This window comes from Gymnogyps californianus, chromosome 1 (genome assembly GCF_018139145.2).
Source record: "Gymnogyps californianus isolate 813 chromosome 1, ASM1813914v2, whole genome shotgun sequence".
In the NCBI taxonomy this organism is placed as follows: Eukaryota; Metazoa; Chordata; class Aves; order Accipitriformes; family Cathartidae; genus Gymnogyps; species Gymnogyps californianus.
Window position 1 is genome coordinate 105,022,518 of NC_059471.1, and position 17,970 is coordinate 105,040,487.

Consider the following 17,970-nt stretch of genomic DNA (forward strand, 5'->3'; position numbering starts at 1 on the left):
AGCCAGGATGTCCAGCTGACATGATACCAGCCTGCCTGCTCACTTCTTTGTGTGTGCTTTGATCACCTGTGAATCTGCAAGCCAAAGGGCTGAAAACCTGACTCCAAAAAAGGCAAAAAAAGAGAAGGACAAGGCCCTGAGCAGTATGAAGTAACGGGGGGATTCAATCAGCAGCTAATGAGGAGGCCAGAAGATCCTTAGAGGCATCAACATTGCCCCCTTCCCTGCTGACAGGCAGCTGCCCTGCATCTGCACCTGGGGTGCAGCAGGGTCTGTGCAGCAAGCGGGGTGACTGGAGGAGGTGGAGGGGCCAAGGCAGCTCCTCGCCAGCCCCAGACTCGAGGATAGCACTCCTGGCTCTTGCACCTGCCGCTTCCAGGACTGCAGCCCAATCTTCCCCTGTTTTACAAGCCGTCAGTAGGTCTCAGAGGAAACAATTTATTATAACTGTTCCCAAGTCAGTCTGATATATCCATCCTTGGGTACTCACAGAGGTGACTTTCTGTCCCTCTTGAAATGAAAACAGCTTTGTTACTGGGCTCGCCTGGGCTCTAGGGCTTTGTTCCTCCAGCCCAGGCTCTCTGCGTGACTCCAGCCATGACACCTGATGCTACAATATCAGCTTTTCTCAGCTGCTTGACTTGGAAAGAAGAGTAAGATGAACTTACCTGTGCTGCGGTGCCATGCAGCAAATGACTGTGAGAGTCTCAAATCTTCTGATAAAGAGGACCTTGGAGAAATAGATGCCATCCAGGCTCCTTGCCTGGTGTAAGTCCCTTTATGAAGAATTTCACCTGTTATTAGCCTGATTTCATGTTTATCTACTGAATCTGCGTAGCTTCCTGCTGTGACTACTTGGTGGCCAGAGAAGGAGTAGAGAAATTTGCAATAAAAAAGCGTAGCAGTGGCAGGGTATAAAAAACTAGCTTTTGAAAATGCTTATTTACCAAGCACAGTGCTAAAACCAGAACGTCTACAGATTTTTATGTATATTCAAGAGGCACTGGATATTTCAAGACCACTTTGCTGTGGGCCTTCAACTTGGAGAGTTGTCTGGTTTCCAAAAAACCTCTGATCAAGAGTTGCAGTCTCTTAAATCTATGGAAGCAGAAATTAGCCTTTCCAGATACCAAATCTGTATCTATTTTTAATTGAGGAACTTTCATTGTTGTCATGCTAAACAACAAGAAAAGGTCCCAGCCCTTCAAAAAAAAAACAAATAACCTGTAGCCATTAAGCTGAAGTCAACTTCTTTATTTTGTGAAGTTATTTTTCAGCAGTTGGTCTCCTGCTTTCCAACAACAAGTAGGTCCACCTCATCCCTGCTCCCTCCACAGCTCTGTGGCAGTGAAGGGCTTCCAGGTAGAGCAACAAGTCAAACATGTCCTTTCCTGAGGGATGCTGCTGGAGGCAACCAGCCTCTTGGGCATTGGAAAGAGGTGGAAAGAACCAGTCGACCCACACAGTCAGGGCAGCAGGAGGCCACACTACCTGTGCTGCCTGAGCAGAGGACACTATATGCCTGCGATGGAGAGAAAAGGGAATCCAGAGGCAGCACCTGGTAGTGACATTTTAAGAAACGAGCTGCCAGCTGGAGGTAGGAGAGCTGGAAAGGGCAGAGTGTAATGAACGCACTGAAAGGTCACAAAGATCTCCCAGCCTTTTGGAAGGGTTTTCTTGCCTTCTTTAGTGGAGGCAGTCAGAGGCAAAACAGAAAGCAAAGCAAATACAGGTTGAACATTCACAGTCACTAGATACTGTTAACAATCATTAAGCACTGTTGCCTGAGTCAGTAAAATACCAGTTGTCTCAGCCCCAGATCAAAACACTACCTAACAACCTTTTGGAGTACACCCTTTTACAGAAGAGAGGTTTCATTATTTCTGTTTTCATTTTGGGGTGGGTTTTTCAAAGTTACAGACAGCACCAACATAATGTGAAAGACACAGTCATCCATGGGTCTGGCTTTTCAGAAAAAAACAGCAGAACGGTTATTCTGCATTGTTTTTTAAGTGTAACAAAATTTTCATAATCATTCAGCAAACCTCTCGTAGAAAGACTTCCCACTACCACTTTCCTCCTACTTCTGTAAAAGTGTTGTGAAAAAAGCCGGTAAATGATAACTTTAAATTGCATTTCAGCAAGGTAAGTAGGCTGCCAACAACAAGGAACTTCACCTAAAGTATCTTTCTGAGTCTCAAACAAAACAAAGCCAATCTTATCTTCACATCAGTTTACATGCTGTAATCCAGAATGCTTCCACGCTTCATTTTGTTTGAAGAAGTAAAAAAAGGTTTTACAGGAATTTCCCTTATTTTAAAACGACCTAATTAGCCCCAAAGTTTGCATAGATTTCAAACAAAAAATCAAGTGCAGTGAGACATAGCCATTCTTTGCTTTGTTTACCCATCTGTTTCTCTGCATTTGGAGCAAGGAGGAAATGTGGCAGAACTATTTAATGCAAATGGTACTGAGAATATGGAACAAGTTACCAGTGTTGGGAGTTAGTGAAGAGCATACATGTGTTCAAATTACCGGAGATTTGTTTCTCTGGTAGAGAGGATTGAGGGATGAAAATGCAAAACCATGGGATTCAGCTAAACTAAACAAAGGAATTGATACTATATTTTGGACCGGATGCCTTTTTCCTGAAAAGATTTTGCTTCCAAATGATTCAGGTGCAAACTTGTCTGCCGAGACCGAGAGCCAAGAGCCCTTGACACTGCTTCTGGGTGTGACACGTGACTGCAGGCAGGGGGTTTCTGGTTGTTTTTCTTCTGATGCAAGTCTTTTACTTTTTTTACCTGTGAAGTATGCGCACTAGGAAAGGAGTCCTACAGGCTTCAGCTGAGGACTGGATTTTGGCCAGGCCTGAGTGGGTACAAAGGAAGGGAGAGAAAGACGGGCCGGGAGTGGGGGTTGTTAGTGAGCTGCTTCATGTTCAACAGGGAGGCTGCTGCGTGCAAGGAGGCTCCCTGAAACTGGCTGTAGAATAAGCATCAGTTCTGTAGAAAAATCTGTTGGGCAAGAGCAAAGGCTATGCCACATGCATAACAGAAAGCAGTAAAACACATACTCCCTTCCATGTTTTTCTTCTGAGGCAAAATTCCTCTGACATCCACGGAGGCAACACAACTCTGAATCACCTGAGGACTGAGGTTTACCTACAAGGCATCATCTCAACCCAGATGATTGCAAGGGCTTTGATATTAGCTCAAACACAGAACTCAGCTAACATGTCTGCAGGACTTCTAAATTAGAGCTGGCTCACATCCAGGCAGTTGGAAGCATAAGCAAAGGAGCCTCAGGTCTGTCTGAAATGTCCATATAGATAGATTCTCAGATAGGATGCTCTGAAGTGTTGCCTCTTGTGGTTACAGTTGGCGTGTGGGTGGCTGAGTTCTCTGAATCACACATTGTAAAAACAGCAGTTTGACAGTTCCATTAACAATATAGATGGGTTTGGTTTCAGTATGAAACCCCTTCTTTTTGGAATTCCCCAGATCTGAGGAATGGGTTGAAGGAAAAAAAGAATCTGATTCAGAACTTGAAAGGAATTAATGTCTTTCCCACAACATTTACTACTGGGAAACATTGCTAACTTTTACTATAAGAGCTATTGACCAATAATTCTCCTAGTGTTTCCCTGGTAGCCCAGCAAAGTGTAAGTAAAGAGGCTGGAGAATGAGAGTGGTTTGCTTTCCAACATTAAAAAATAAAATAGAAACCCCACCTTGTGCAGGCAAATATACATACACACAGAGTGCCTTCAAACCTGCAGAAAGACTCTGAAACTCAAAATAATGGTAAAGCTCACTAAAATTCATCAAGCCACGTGAATGCAGGGTACTCACACCACAACATAATGAAAGCCATCAGAGCTCCAACTTCATGTGGCTTTCATGGACCCACAGCATCTGCTTGCTTTGTTTTGGAATTTTGCCTCTGCCCCATGCGAGTCACTGTTTCAAGAGAAATATGTAAAGGAGTCACTCCGGGTTTACAGAGCAGGAACAGCAGGAACATCTGAGCTGAACCATTCCAGGTGCTTGTTAAAACAGGTTTAGCCAAATGAGAGAGGAGAAAGGTCCACAAGGGTTATACTGCAGAGAACAGACAGTCTGATACGTCACTGCCTTGCATTTTGTGCAGTCATTAATTTCCACATGTGCAAACTGGGAGCAAGGCTCTCCTGCACCATAATTCCTTGGCTAGTTATAATGGGGACTACTTCATATCACTGTAAATGAACATACAGATTAAAAAAAAAAACCAAACACAATATAGGGCCTCACTCAGTCTTTACTTCCAAGGAAAAGTACAGCTTATGCACAATGATATGCATTAGGGCTTTTTGTCAAAGATATGCAGATTTTCCTCACCCACTAAATGTTTTCTCCTTAATACTTAAAACCCAACAGTAAGTGAGACTGCTATATTGCTCTTCACTAGAAATTGGTCTAACTGGACCAATGAGTGGAGTGATGAGTTAAAGATCACACAACAGTGTAGACAGACGTTCTAAGACAAAAAAAAACGGCAATGAGAATTTACCAAGAAGAGTTCTTCAGAAGATGCAAACAGGAAAGGACAGGTTTTTTTATGTCTCTGTGAAGTACAGGAGGGAGGTGCTATCTGAGCCCTGTAAGTAGAAACGTGTACGAGACAAAACAGAGCTGGAGTGAGATCACGTCTTTGTCAGTGCCACTCAGGAAGCCTGACTTCGCTCTGTGGGACCCCAACAGTGATGTTCTAGACGGCAGCCCTACGCCGGAATGACAAATGCTCCAGCAGACAGAGAATAAGAAGGAGGAAGTGACTATACGACAGAGAACTATTATTCAGCCTTATTACAGTGTAGTTGCTCAGTGTGGTTCATGTGGATTGCCTAGGCATAGAAAATATGCAGCAAACGTTGACTGTATTGGAAACTGAAATCAAAATGTGATTGTAAAGAAGCACTTATTATCAAGCAAGACTTCTCTGCTGCATAGCAAAGAAAACAATTCTTGGCACAACACAATTTAATATTTTTATCAGTGACCTGGAAATAGACATAAAATCATAAAATAAGTTTGGGAGGCAGTCTAAGCTTTAAAATGGGCTGGACACTGACTTGAAGAATTTAGGATCCTGAAGAATAAGTATTGAGCAGAGCAGTACATCTGGAAACAAAGACTGTAAGCCACGACCTTAGAAGAGGAACATTCTCTCCAGAGACGCAGGGAATCTGCAAAAGCAAAGGGAGAAGCTGCTGCTGTTAATCAGCTAATGTGAGTTCCTGGTGTGGTACTCTGCCCAGCAGAGTTATGGCAAGTCAAGTTGTACATGTATTTTACACTGGCATGAGCAGTGTTGCTTTGTCCAGCTGCAATGTCCACAGCTTCGAGAGAATTTTGATAAATTGAAGAAGGCTAAGACAAGGACCCTGAGAATGACTGAAATATTGAAAAACAGATCTTTGCATAGGCACAAGGTCCTTACTGTGTTTTAGCCTCCCAAAGAAAATGTTAGTGACGTGGCGATTACTTATAATTTTACTAACCAGGAAAAAGAAGTAGCAGATTCTTCAGACTAGCAGGCAAAAGTTTAACAAGGTGTGATGGCTGGGCACTGCAGCTAAATGAATTCAGATTAGAAGTCGAATGCAACTTTTTAACAGTTAAAGTTACTAAGCATTGGAACACCTTACCAAAGGCTGTAATTTCTTCCCTGGAAATACCAAAATCTTAGTTTTAATGAGTCAGGTGGGTCAAGCTGAGTATTTTGGGTGTGAACACATGGCCCTTCTCGAGCCCAAATGTACATTGACTCCAAACTTTATGTGCACACTCCTGCACATACACCTGGAGGCTCAGGTTTGACAGCTTCCCAGCCGCAGCAGGGGAAGAGGCTCATGCACAAACCACCCCTTAATGTCCTCTGCCTTCCCCCTCCCCAGGGCATAAGTCAGTGACCAAAGAAGGTGGCAAGGCTGACAACAGGCTGACAAACGCAAACACAGTGCTAACACTCATCCTTCCTCACACAACGGCAGCTGGGACTTTGTGGTAGACCAGGTGATTGCACTGGTCGGTTTTCCAGGATGAAAAGGGTGGGGTTTTGTTGGGAAGGGTCATGGGTGGGACATTGTTTTGTTATGTTTTCTTTTAAAACATGTCACCGTATGGTTTCCGTGTTTTGAAGTAGTGAACTCCTGCTCCGTGCAAAGGAGAATGGTTTTCCTACACAGGGGATGGGTGAGTTTTTATGAACCATGGAAAGTCATGCTGTTCGTTGGAAAGGGCTTGAGTACACACATTTTTCAGTTCATATTGGAGAATATAAAACCCAGTAAACATCAGGGAGGAAAGAAGGTTGCCTGGTGTGGTTATGATCTGGACCATGACATGCACATTTCAAAATGTCCTCTTGGGAGGAAAAAAATCTGAAAATATTGCAGACAAGGGAGCAGAGAAGTGGAAGGATTCTGAGAGAGAGTAGGTAATTTGGGAAACGGCCTTGAGGCTATGATGAAATCTCTGTAACTCAGACTACATAGGACAGCAAAAGTTTGGGTTGATTTAGAGGTTTCTTGCCGTGTTCTCCTAACACCTCGAAAGATAGGCTGCCTCCATGGGTGTGTGTGTTTTGTATACTGCTTTGTAAATCTTTTCAAGGTCACAAGAGATAGGAATGACATTTTGTAGGAACAGCATGATGTATAGTGGAGGTAGTGGTGTCTAGTGGACCTGCTCTGGTTTCTCTCCTGCTGACGATCATGATAGGTGGATTTTGAAAGGACCGGTTGTTCAGATCAACTTAAGATCAAGCTATTCTCTGCTCTGTCCATATGTTATATCTGCTAGGCACTTCATTTGTCTATTTCTTTGCAAATTTCTTCGCAACATGGCTGTTGAAGAATTTCAAGACTCATATTTGATGATATTCTGGGTGTCCAGTAAAGAGGGAAATCATTTCCGTGGTACATTGCAGTATCATGTAATAGAGCTCCAGGGAGATTTACCCATTCCTTCTAAACACACCCCCTCCTGGAACAATGGTGAAAATGGAGTCATGATACTTAGCGATTTCCACCATTTAACTTCCCAAAATGGAAACCATAATGAAATACCATGCACGCTATAGCACCGTATGGTCAGGAAAACTAGACAAAGTCTTCCATTGTACCAGTCCGGTTGTTACGGGAGAGGATCTGCCTACTTTGGTGTAACAGGATGTACTGCATATTTTGTAGTTTTGCCCAGTGCTCCAATCCCTGTGGGCTAAACCTTTTCAACAACAGCAATAAAAGAAGAAAAAGACTGAGGCCTTTCTCTTATACCACTTTTATTTTAGGGGGATATTAAATACAAAGAGTTTCACTCTCGGTGGAAATTTTCCAACTGAGTCCAGGATACTGTGTAATCATTAGGAACTGGAAAAACTCAAACTGCCTGTCTGTAGTGGCTTGGATAAGACCTGCTGGGTGCATTCCAGAAATGAATATTGCAGCTGTGATGAGACTTATGTTTGGTCTCTTCTTTCAGTAAATTGTGCCCTTATGCCCAAGGCCAGCATAAGCCTTATGCACCATTTGAGACCCATTTAAGCCCTTAAAATAAGACTAACATAGTATTTAAACGTTACATGGACCTCCTGGCCCTTTTGACAGAAGTGCATGCATTACAAGATATGTGCTAATCATTAAAATGTATACTTTCCACTGTTAAAGACAGTAAAATATATTCAGAAAACTACCTCCCTGTCTTACATATGCGTTCTCTTATCATTTCTTCCTACAGCATCCTAGCCTGCAAAAGTGTCTAAAACATTTGCATCTAAAAAGGAATATTGTGTAGCCTTCAGCTGACACTGCAGCCTGTTTGTGTCCTTCTGATGTTCCTCAACAATAATAGCCGGACTGTCCGCTCCAGGAAGTAGTGCAGCTGGATAGGAGGAGATCTGGACAGCAGAACAGTTGGTGCTAAGGACGTGACATCCACTCAGTACACCTTTAGGTGGATTTATTTGGTCTAGCTCTAGTCTAGTCCTGTGCCTTGTATGCCCATGGGAACATAACTTCTGGTTTAGTTTCATCCCAAAGGAATCCCATTTGTGTGCTCCATGACCTCTACCTGGTGCAAATCAAAGCACAGTAAGTGGAGATGATATGGAGAGTCACTCCAAAAGTACATTCATGATCCTACCCCAGATGCACCCTGTGCACACCTACATGCCTTCTTAGACAACGTACAAGACAAAGAAGTGCTCACAAAATGATCCTACTTGTGGATTAATGTTACAGAAGTGTCTGTGGGGAGAGCAAGTTGCAGTGTCTCCATGTTTCCCTTTCATGGCAAAGATTTCTATTTCGAGTGAGGACAAGCCAGATGAAGCTGTGTGCCAGGCGTTGGTGCCACCTGACAGCACTCCTCCTGGCTCCTGCCTCAGAGGACCTGCGAAGTTCTCTCTCCCCGAGTTTCAGGGCAACTAGGATTCAGATGGAAAAATCTGTGCACACAGCAACCAGACTCAATATCTTAAGTGGTGCAGCGTGTGTATTAATGCCAGGTGAGATCTGGCAAGTGAATGTTTGTTTTAAATTTCTCTTTAATCACTCTTGCAGTTTTAACTTTGAAGTCTAGGGAAGTACATTTTCTGGTTTATGCCTCAGATGACATGGAAAAAGATATTCCACCTACAGTACTGGAATATCATTTATAGATGTGTAAATTCATAAAGCTATGCCTCTAACAGTTTGCCCACATGGAACTATCCCAATCTGCATCAACTGAGAACTTGACTGAAAAAAAGAAAAGAACATTTGAGGCATTTCTTTTATTATAATTGCCCCAGTATTTCAGATCCAGCTATTTCAGAATATATGCAAGAACATATATCTAGCCTATGTGCAAAAAAGAACAAACAAGATTTGGGTAGAAGTGAGGGGAGGCTATTTGCCTGCTAAATCAGTATTGAATTAGTTTTTGTTTAGACATGGCTCATTAAAAGTTTTAAGGCACATAGCTGGCTGAAAGGGTAGATTCATGAATGGAGCTGGGAGGACAGGGAGAAGCTGGACACACAAATCTTTGGAAATATATTTTAAAAAATAATGATAAAAAGCAGTAAGGTTGGGAGGGGTACAAGAATACTTGGATTTATTCAAGCTCTGTTTTTCTACTACAGATGTTCTGCTAACTAGAGCAGAGATGTTCAGAGACCACATATTGGCTGTAAAATTCTGGGACTGAGATTAATTAAATGTCTGCTGCTCCTCATGCAAACTAGACTCCAGAGTTTTTCAGGCCTTCTACTCTTCTGAAAGAACAGCTGTAGAATACATCATGTGCATATCTTGCACTCTTAAAATGTATTTTTATAACAAGTGTCATTTTTTTATGAGGAAAGTTTAACATCTTACCCTTCCTCTGATTATCTTGCTGCTGTTCAGAAAAAAAAGGATAAGGGTCTGATACTATACTAACATCTGATACTTCCTGCAGAGCACTGCCTCCACCCAACATGTGTTCTTAAACAAAATTCATAGTAGGTTCAATGGTCACAATTATTCACTTATGTTATGGTTTATGTGAGTTCATTTCTTGTAACAGTTGTAGGAAGGTGAGGACCTCATTTCAGTCTATTCTCTAGGTCAATACCTAGGAAATATAATTTGTCCTTTGCACCTCCTTTTCCTCCTGACTGGACAATGTCATAGCTTCTTTTGATCAGTAAACTCACCCCTCCTCTGGATCCTGCTATGCAGGCAAGAGGTATACTTTTATTATGTGATATATTTTTATATAAGATTAATCTTGCAGAAATCTCTCTTCCTCCTCCATAAGTGGATACCCTAACAATTTGATTTCTAGCCAGGCCTCAGACAGTTTCCTATTTTAATTTAATATGGTACCCACAAATTCACAATATTCTTGTGTTGTTACACTAAAACAATACAGCTATCTAAACGGTGCCCAGCCCAGGTTTAACACTGTACCCCTTATGGCTGCCTCCTTAGCTCTTATAGAAAAATGAAGCTGATGTCAAATGTAAAATTTTCAGCTTGCTGGAACTGTTATATACTTGATACATTACTTACACATGCCACTTAAGAAAACATAAACCCCAAGCCAAAGGCGTCTCCTTCGCTCCCACATGGCTGTAGTTGAAGATGTCATTGACCATAAAGAAGCAAGTAAAACATTTTGCCTTAAAGCTATAGTGCTTCACACCAAAAAGACTTACATTTCTTACCAAGTATGGCTGCTTTAAGTTCATGATTTTATTGTAACTGAAGATATTTTTATTCTAAACCTGGCCAATTACAACAACTACGGGTGGTGGTCATATGCAGTTGTGGCTTGTGAGAGGCACAAAGCTACAACCTGACTAATGCCATCCAGGAACTTGCACACTGAGGAACACCAGCCTGTGTCTTCATTGTGAAAATACTTTTTAATCATTTTTCTGAGGTAGACGTTAGTTGACCTTTAAATAAATAATTTAGGGCCTACAAAAACTTTGGACTGGACTCCTTAGAAATGCCAGCTGTGTGTGGAGGAAATGCCAGCCGTGGAAATGCGAGAACGTGCAGCCCACAGCAAGCTTCCCACTACTGCCTTTGCCACATGCAATGTGAGAAGGATGAAGAAGGTAGCTCAGTCTCCAGAAGCACTCAGTTCCCAACGCATCTGGTAAGACTGGTGGGAAGGATACACCAATAATGGTGACGTTGGCTTATTTATCAGCCACAAACCCATTTCAATATCAACAAGCAAGTTAGAGTCAGTCAAAACAACTGCCAGGAGGTCTCCATCTGAATGGGTTTTCGTAGCATTCAAGCCAGGTAAAGACACATAGTCCAAATAAGGGACAATGATGTTGACTATGCCGCTGTCCTAGGGTGGGGGTCAAAGACTGTGTAACTTATTCCAAATGCCGGTATATCTAGTTCTTTCCAGAATGCTAACCAAAAATATTAATCTTTAAGAGTTCTTTGCAAAATGACTTATAATGAGTATTATATTTAATAATGAGCACTTTAGAAATAAATGCCTTCCTTCAGTGGTTTTAAGGCATCTCCATAGGAAAGCTTTAAAACAAACAGACTTGAACATTATAATCATAATGTTTGTATTGTTAAAACTGCTGACAAGACCAATAAACCATGGTGGATTTGAGAGGCAGCAAAGTATCACTGATAAATTTCTGGGGGATAAAGATTCGAACAGTCTCCTGTTGCAGGCAACCTTGATCTTGCTGATATGCATATTAAAAATGTCCCATAAAGACAGAGGCTTTCAAATCTCAGGAGGGACAAAGCTGTCCCATGTTAAGAAGCGTGTTGCTACAGGTAGATTCTTGGATAGGAACTTACCCAAACCTGGGTCCAGTTCCCAGCTATAGGCCTGCGTTAATCACAAGTCTCTCAAACGTTGTTTGGCTGATATTACTTTAGAACATGTTGAGCAGGCAATTTTCTTGGGTTTGATTGGATCTTCCTATAATTTTATAGAAAAAAAATATCTGCCATAGTAATTGCTATCTCCCCTGTGCAATTACATAGAAATGTCAGACACTCCTAACACCAGAACAATAAAAGCGGAACAGAATTTTAATTTCCAAGGAGGAGAAGTAAAGTTAATGGTGAAAAAGAGGTGGTGTTGGGTAGGATGTCTCTGCTAGCCCTTGACTACTATCAGGGGGCTGTAGGCAGACACAGGATTATTTTGTTGACACCTTGGATTCATGGTTTTCTACCTCTAGTAATGGGACTGAGAATTGAAAAAGAGGTGATGTAAAACGGGACCCTTCTGTAAGACTGTTTGAAGGACATGTGGATAAAATGATTAGCAACTTTGTCGGTATCTCCATGTCTCTCAAGCTATTCCTTCATATGAGTGTTTATAATGCTTAGAGCAGTATTTCTTATGTGGCTAAAATACCATATAATCAGGAATCCCCAGCTACCGAGGCTGTTACTTGAAGGATCCTAAAGGGTTTCATGGACAAACCCAGGGGGTGAAACACAACCTCAATGAAAGCAGCGTGCAGCTCCCAGAGACTCAAGAGGACTGCGCCTTTTTACATCAGGATTGAATTTGGCCCAAAGTGTACAAAACTTGTGTTGTGCCTTAAAGCTAATTGAAGATTTGTGGCACTCTATCTCTCAGCTGGGAAAGGTCAGCTTTGAGATTTCCAGGTCAGAACTGTTTGACAAGGATTTAGTGTCATCCACAACTTGGGACACGCTAACAGGCTTTCTTGTTTAAAGGCAATGCTGTAACTGTAGAAAGAGGCTAAGAGGGCAAAACTGGGAGGAAAAAGAAGAGGATTCATTTAAGTGATTTATCCTTACACTTCTAGACTCTCAGACTAGAAGAGGGTTCCTCTTGTTGCATGAGGCATGACTGACCTATCTTTCCATTATTGCACTGCTGAGTTATTACAGTTTCGAAATGTAAATAGGAAAGACTTCATAATCTATGGGGTAATCTGCATGGGCTAATTTGTACCTTCCTGGAAAGCCTAGATCCTTGCTTGGTGAAACAGGGCATTGTGGAAGCTTAACCAACTTTTCCTGTCATTTGGGAAATCAAAGACAACAGAAGAGATGAGCAGTGAGACGCACAATTTAACTACCACTAACCCTTCTAAGCATTCTTGTTTTTCCTAGGCTATATAGCCGGACAGTTGGAATTATGCTGGGAGAACATTACACTGGCCTCTTGTGCACCATATGCCTTTTCATTGACAAACTAACACTTTTTTAATGAGAGTTTCTGAGTTTGTTATCCAAACTACATTCCTTATCCCAGATCTCATCTTTAGCACCTCTCCCAGAGGTATGTGGGAGTTTGGACCCAGATATATATGCGAATCCAGGGCTTGATCAGGTCCCAGTGAAGTCAATAAAAACATTGTTGGTGCTGAACAGATATCTAGTAGGCTCAAATGAAAAGTAAAAGCCATCCAAGAAAAAGTGGGAGACAAATTACAGGTTCTTTTTTAAATCAAAATATGCTTTCTTCTCTCTCCCTCCCTTTAATTTTTTTTTTACTGTCTAAACCGGATAACTAAAGTAACTGAGACAATGTTTAAATTTTAAAATGTCGAATAGTCCTGGACCAATGCCCAAAAAATGTCATGTGACCTTCCTGATATATAACTCTCAATTTTAGAACTTACTGACTCCAGTCAAGAATTTTTGGTGATGATAAAATACTGAAATGTAGAAAAAGAAATACCAGGAGGTTGAGAAATGAGCTTTTGTTCGCAGGTATCACCACTTCCGGAAAAATGGAAAGAGAAGAACGAACACCTGCAAAACTTTGGTGCGTTAAATATTTCATAAGCATAACCTCAGGGTTAGGTTAATGTAATCATTTACATGGGAATATTAATTTTTGAAACGTTTGTTGCGTTAGTTAACCTGTGCTTTACAGAAGTGTGAGACTCTCGAAGCAGCCTCTGGAAGCTACAGAGGCGGGTGCTGGTCTGCCGTTCTCTGGGCATCCCACCACCGCGGTCCTGATTCTGCGAAGCATTACAGATGTGCGCATCGTTCCCTTGCAGATAGGGTGGTCGGACTGAGATGCTGTTTGCAGGCTGGGGCGAGACTGGAGAGCTGCGTCCCCTTTGGAGCCCTGCAGCTAGAGAGCACCTGTTCCTGGCACCCGTCTTGGGACGCGGAGAGGAAACACGAGATAACAAGCACTTTTGTTTCCCCTGCGCCCGTGTCTGACTCGGTGCAAGACAAGGCACCTGGTGATGCTGGGTCGCGTACCTCTGCGGGAGGGAAGCCGGCGGAGTGGGACTCCTCCGGGGTCCCGCTCCTCTCGCCTTCCCGGAGCCCAGCCTGCCTTCCAGCCCTCGATCTCGGCAGAGAGCGAGCTGTTTGCCAGCCTCCTCTCACTCGCCGGGCAGTGTTAAGGTGGAAAGGGCAGATGAAAAAGTAAATGCAGACATCTGCCCTTTGTGGTGTCCCTGGCGGAGCACGAAGCGGGGGAAGGAAGACGAGGGGACAGGGTGAGTGGATGTGTGTGTCAGTCAGCGGGGGGATGATCTAAGTATCTGAAGTCATTCAAAAGGTCAAAGCAAGCATTAACTCTTCCCCGCCCTCTCTCCTCCTCGGGGGCTCGGGGGAAATCACAGCCCGCCCAAACTAGATGACAGCTTGCCGGGACTTAATGACAGGCTGGGTGCAGACGAGCCGCGGCCGCCCAGACAAAGGGAGGAAGTTCGGTGCTGCCGCCGACCCGAGAAAGGTGCAGGGGCAGGAGACGAGCCGGGACGCGGGGGGCAGCGGCGGGGTCGCGCCCCCCCGCCCGGCGCAGCCGCTCCGCTCCCCCCGGCCGCCCCACGGGCGCTCCGCATCACCGGCGCTCTCGGAAAAGCCCCGGCCGCTTCCCTCCCCTCCGAGAGCCAGCCGTAAACCTGCCTCCTCCACTGAGCATTGCAAAATGAACGGCGGCGTCAGGCAGCAGAGAGGGGGAAGCGGGCAGGACGTGAGGTAAGCGCAGCTTCACCGTCCCCGGCCAGCGGGGACATCTCAAACCCCGGGTGACTCTGTGGCTTTAAGCGATTCGAGGGAAATCTTGCGTTTTTCACACACAAACATTTTTTCTCCCGGTCTCTCTCCCCTCCCCGGCTTCCTCCCGCTCTTCCCCTCTCCTGCCTCCCTCTCGCCCGCTCCCTCTCCCTCCTTTTCTCCTCCCCCCGCAGCGCCCCCCCCCTTCCCCCTCCCCTCAAGTTTCTCCCTCTGTCTGATTAAATGAGAAGGAAGTGTGGGAGTGGTGGTTTTGAAGCTCTCCCTTTAAGAGGCAGCCTGCAGTGACGAATTGTTGAAATTGCCATTGCAGGATGGCATTCCGCTATAAATTCATTGTTCCACCTCCTCTCATCTTCACATTTCTCTCCCTTCTCCTCTTGTTCACATCGACAGACTGGGGATAACAACAACAACAACAGAAAAGATACAGGGAGGGGGCTTTTACAAAAATCCGGGACGTTTTCCGCTTCTTGGGCTTTTTTTCTTTTTTTTTTTTTTTCTTTTTAACCATCTCACCGGAGACGATCGAGGCGGGTTTTGGTGCCTGAATTTCTTCTCTCCCCTTCTCCTCTTCAAACCAAAAGGGGGCAAAAGAAGGAAAGGGAGCCCACCGGAGCCCGAGAAAGTGCCGAGTGGCAGCAGACCTGGCCCCTGCCCCTGCTGCTGCTGCTGCTGGTGCTGCTGGTGCTGCTGGTGATGATCCGGTGACTACGGCAGAGAAGTGGAAGAGGAGTGCGAAGTGCTCAAACTTCTCTACTTGCCGGGTCCGAGCCTCCTCTCCTCCTTTTTCTCTCTCCCTCCCTTTGCCTCCCCAGCAGCAGTGATTTGGGATTTTTTGCCTCTCTCTCTCCTTCCATGTGCTCCCGGCTCTTCCCTGCAGGGAAACACAAAGTTCACACGCGAGCGGCTTTTGTTGACATTTTTTTCTCTCCCACTCACACTTGACTCGAGTTTGGGAGGGAGAACTTTCTCCTTTTTTTTTTTTTTCCCCCTTCCCCCCCTCCTTCCCCCTTCTCTCCTTCCCTTAACTACGTTGCTGCACTCCGCCGACCGGCTCGTTCCACCCCCCTCCCCAACTCTTGTTATTATTATTACTACTATTAATTATCACCACCACTGTGGCCGCTCCTGACGGCGAGGCAAGCATGCTCCTCAAGCTGGTCTCCCTGCTGCTGGCCGCCGAGCTGCACCTCGCTCTAGCCCAGCCGCCGGCACCTGCCGACGACGGAGCGCCGCCGGCCGCCGCCACCACCGCCCCGCCGCCGCCCCGGCCCCGGCCCCGGCTCCGGCTCGGCCCTCCCCCCGGGCCGCCCCGCCGCCCCCCGCCGCCCCGCGGGGCCAGCGGCGTCGTGCGGCGCCTCGACCCGACCTACGCGGGGGGCGGCAAGGCGGGCTACGTCCTCTACGCCGGGGGCCAGCGCTTCCTCCTCGACCTGGAGCGCGACGAGGCGGTGGGGGCGCGGGCGCCGCGGGCCGGCGGGCCGCCGCGCTGCTACTACCGCGGCACGGTGGACGGCAGCCCGCGCTCCCTGGCCGTCTTCAACCTCTGCGGCGGCCTCGACGGCTTCTTCGCCGTGGGCCGCTCCCGCTACACCGTCAGGCCGGCGCGGCGCGGCGGGGAGGCGGCCGGCCCGCGGATCTACGGGGAGGGCCCGGCCCGCGCCCCGCACCTCTTCCGCAGGGACCGCTTCAGCTTCGAGACGGTGCCGGCCCGCACCAGCTGCGAGACCCGCGACCCGGCCGGAGCGGAGGCGGCGGCGGCGGGGGACGGCCGGCGGCGGCGGCGGCGTCGCTCCGTCTCCCGGGCCCGGCAGGTGGAGCTGCTGCTGGTGGCCGACGCTTCCATGGTCCGCAAGTACGGGAAGGGGCTGCAGCACTACCTGCTCACCTTGGCCTCCATCGCCTCCCGGCTCTACGCCCACGCCAGCCTGGAGAACCACGTCCGGCTGGCTGTGGTGAAGGTGGTGGCCCTGGGGGAGAAGGAGAAGGGGCTGGAGGTCAACAGGAACGCTGCCACCACCCTCAAGAACTTCTGCAAGTGGCAGCACCAGCACAACCGCCTCGACGACGACCACGACGAGCACTATGACGCCGCCATACTCTTCACCCGTGAGGTAGGCATCACCCCGACCGACAGCAACTTGGTGTCCCTCGAACGATGTGTCGTGGGGTGGTTGGGCTGCAACGAGGCCAGCCTGGCGGCCCTCCAGCCACATTGCCCTGCTTTGCCCAGTGGTTGCCTCCCTACTCACGCCTTCCGCCTTTCCATTGGGTTGCACTGCGTCTCAGGGACCGGCACTCAGGTGCACAGCTGCCAGGGATGGAAGAGGGGTTGAAAACCCAACAAATTGTGTATGCATTTGTGTGTGCTCCCTCCCCTGCAAGGTCATCCCCACTGCAGGTACACAGTCATTCATGCCAATAGGTGCTGGGACTCCTGCCAGGGTGGAGAGGTGGTAATTTGCCTGATTGGGGGACTTGGCTGAGGCCGCCTAACTTATCTCTGCTTGAGAGATGATGATGTTCCATCTTTCCCAGTGAGATGTTTCACACACAGCCCCTCTCTCTCTGGGGAGGTGGTCCAGGCAAAAAGGGCTGATAGCGCTCCTTAGCCTAAATTATTCCCCAAACAAACCTGCTAGTGAAAATAGCGGAGAACACCTTAAAAGTACACGCGAGTTCCTTGTTGAATGCGTTGAGATGCTATTTCCAGCAAGAATAGCTCCGCCGCGCTGGAAGCTGGCAGCGCTTGTGGTTCAAGCGTAGGACGTAAATGCAAACCACAGGTAAACAGAGCTGCAGAAGTTGAGTGAGTTGGGCTGGTGGTAAGGGGATGCAGTGTCTTTCTCATTCCCCAAGTGAAAAATAGGTGTCCTGATCAACTGTGGGTTGGATCTGGCCGGTCTTACCCATGCAGAGCTGTGCTTTGCTCCCTGCGTGGTTGTTAATTAATTGCATTGCCAGAGGTCGTTAAGGGACATTGCTCTAGTAGACATGTGGCCAAGTTTATGCAATGAAGTTCTTCTGTAAGAATATCCCTTCAGCGGTTTGGGTTTGGTGTTTTCTTTTTTTTCCCTTTCCCAAGTACGAAAAAAATAACTGCATGACTTTCCGTTCGTTTGAGTTCTCCTGCTTTTCTACATCATAGGAGCCTGCCAAAAAGGATGCTTTGGATGGTTTGTGGAAGGAGTTGCTCCAGAAGGGGGAAAAAAAGCGCCTGGCTTGCTTTTATAGCTGTAAATAGTTGAAACATTAGGTTCTGTGTCAGTCAGGCATCACTTGTACAGCAGGAGCCTTTTTTAGCAGTTTAAAGCCCATCGGTCCAATTTGCAAGCTCTCATTTTTTTATCATTATAATCTGAATGAAAGCAGGCTACCTAGGCTGGGTCAGAATGCTCATGCTTTTTGCTATAAACAACCTTTCTAATGGCTTA

At 46.2% G+C, this 17,970-nt stretch overlaps 1 protein-coding gene across 1 annotated transcript in view; it reads left to right on the top strand.

Moving 5' to 3' along the window:
* Window positions 1-15,681: 15,681 nt before the first annotated feature.
* The window catches only part of ADAMTS5 (ADAM metallopeptidase with thrombospondin type 1 motif 5), a 40,068-nt gene continuing 37,779 nt past the window's right edge, over window positions 15,682-17,970 (top strand). Inside the window, exon 1 of the mRNA XM_050908669.1 lies at window positions 15,682-16,650. Coding sequence (XP_050764626.1) covers window positions 15,682-16,650 — 969 coding nt within the window. The remainder of the gene's footprint in view (window positions 16,651-17,970) is intronic.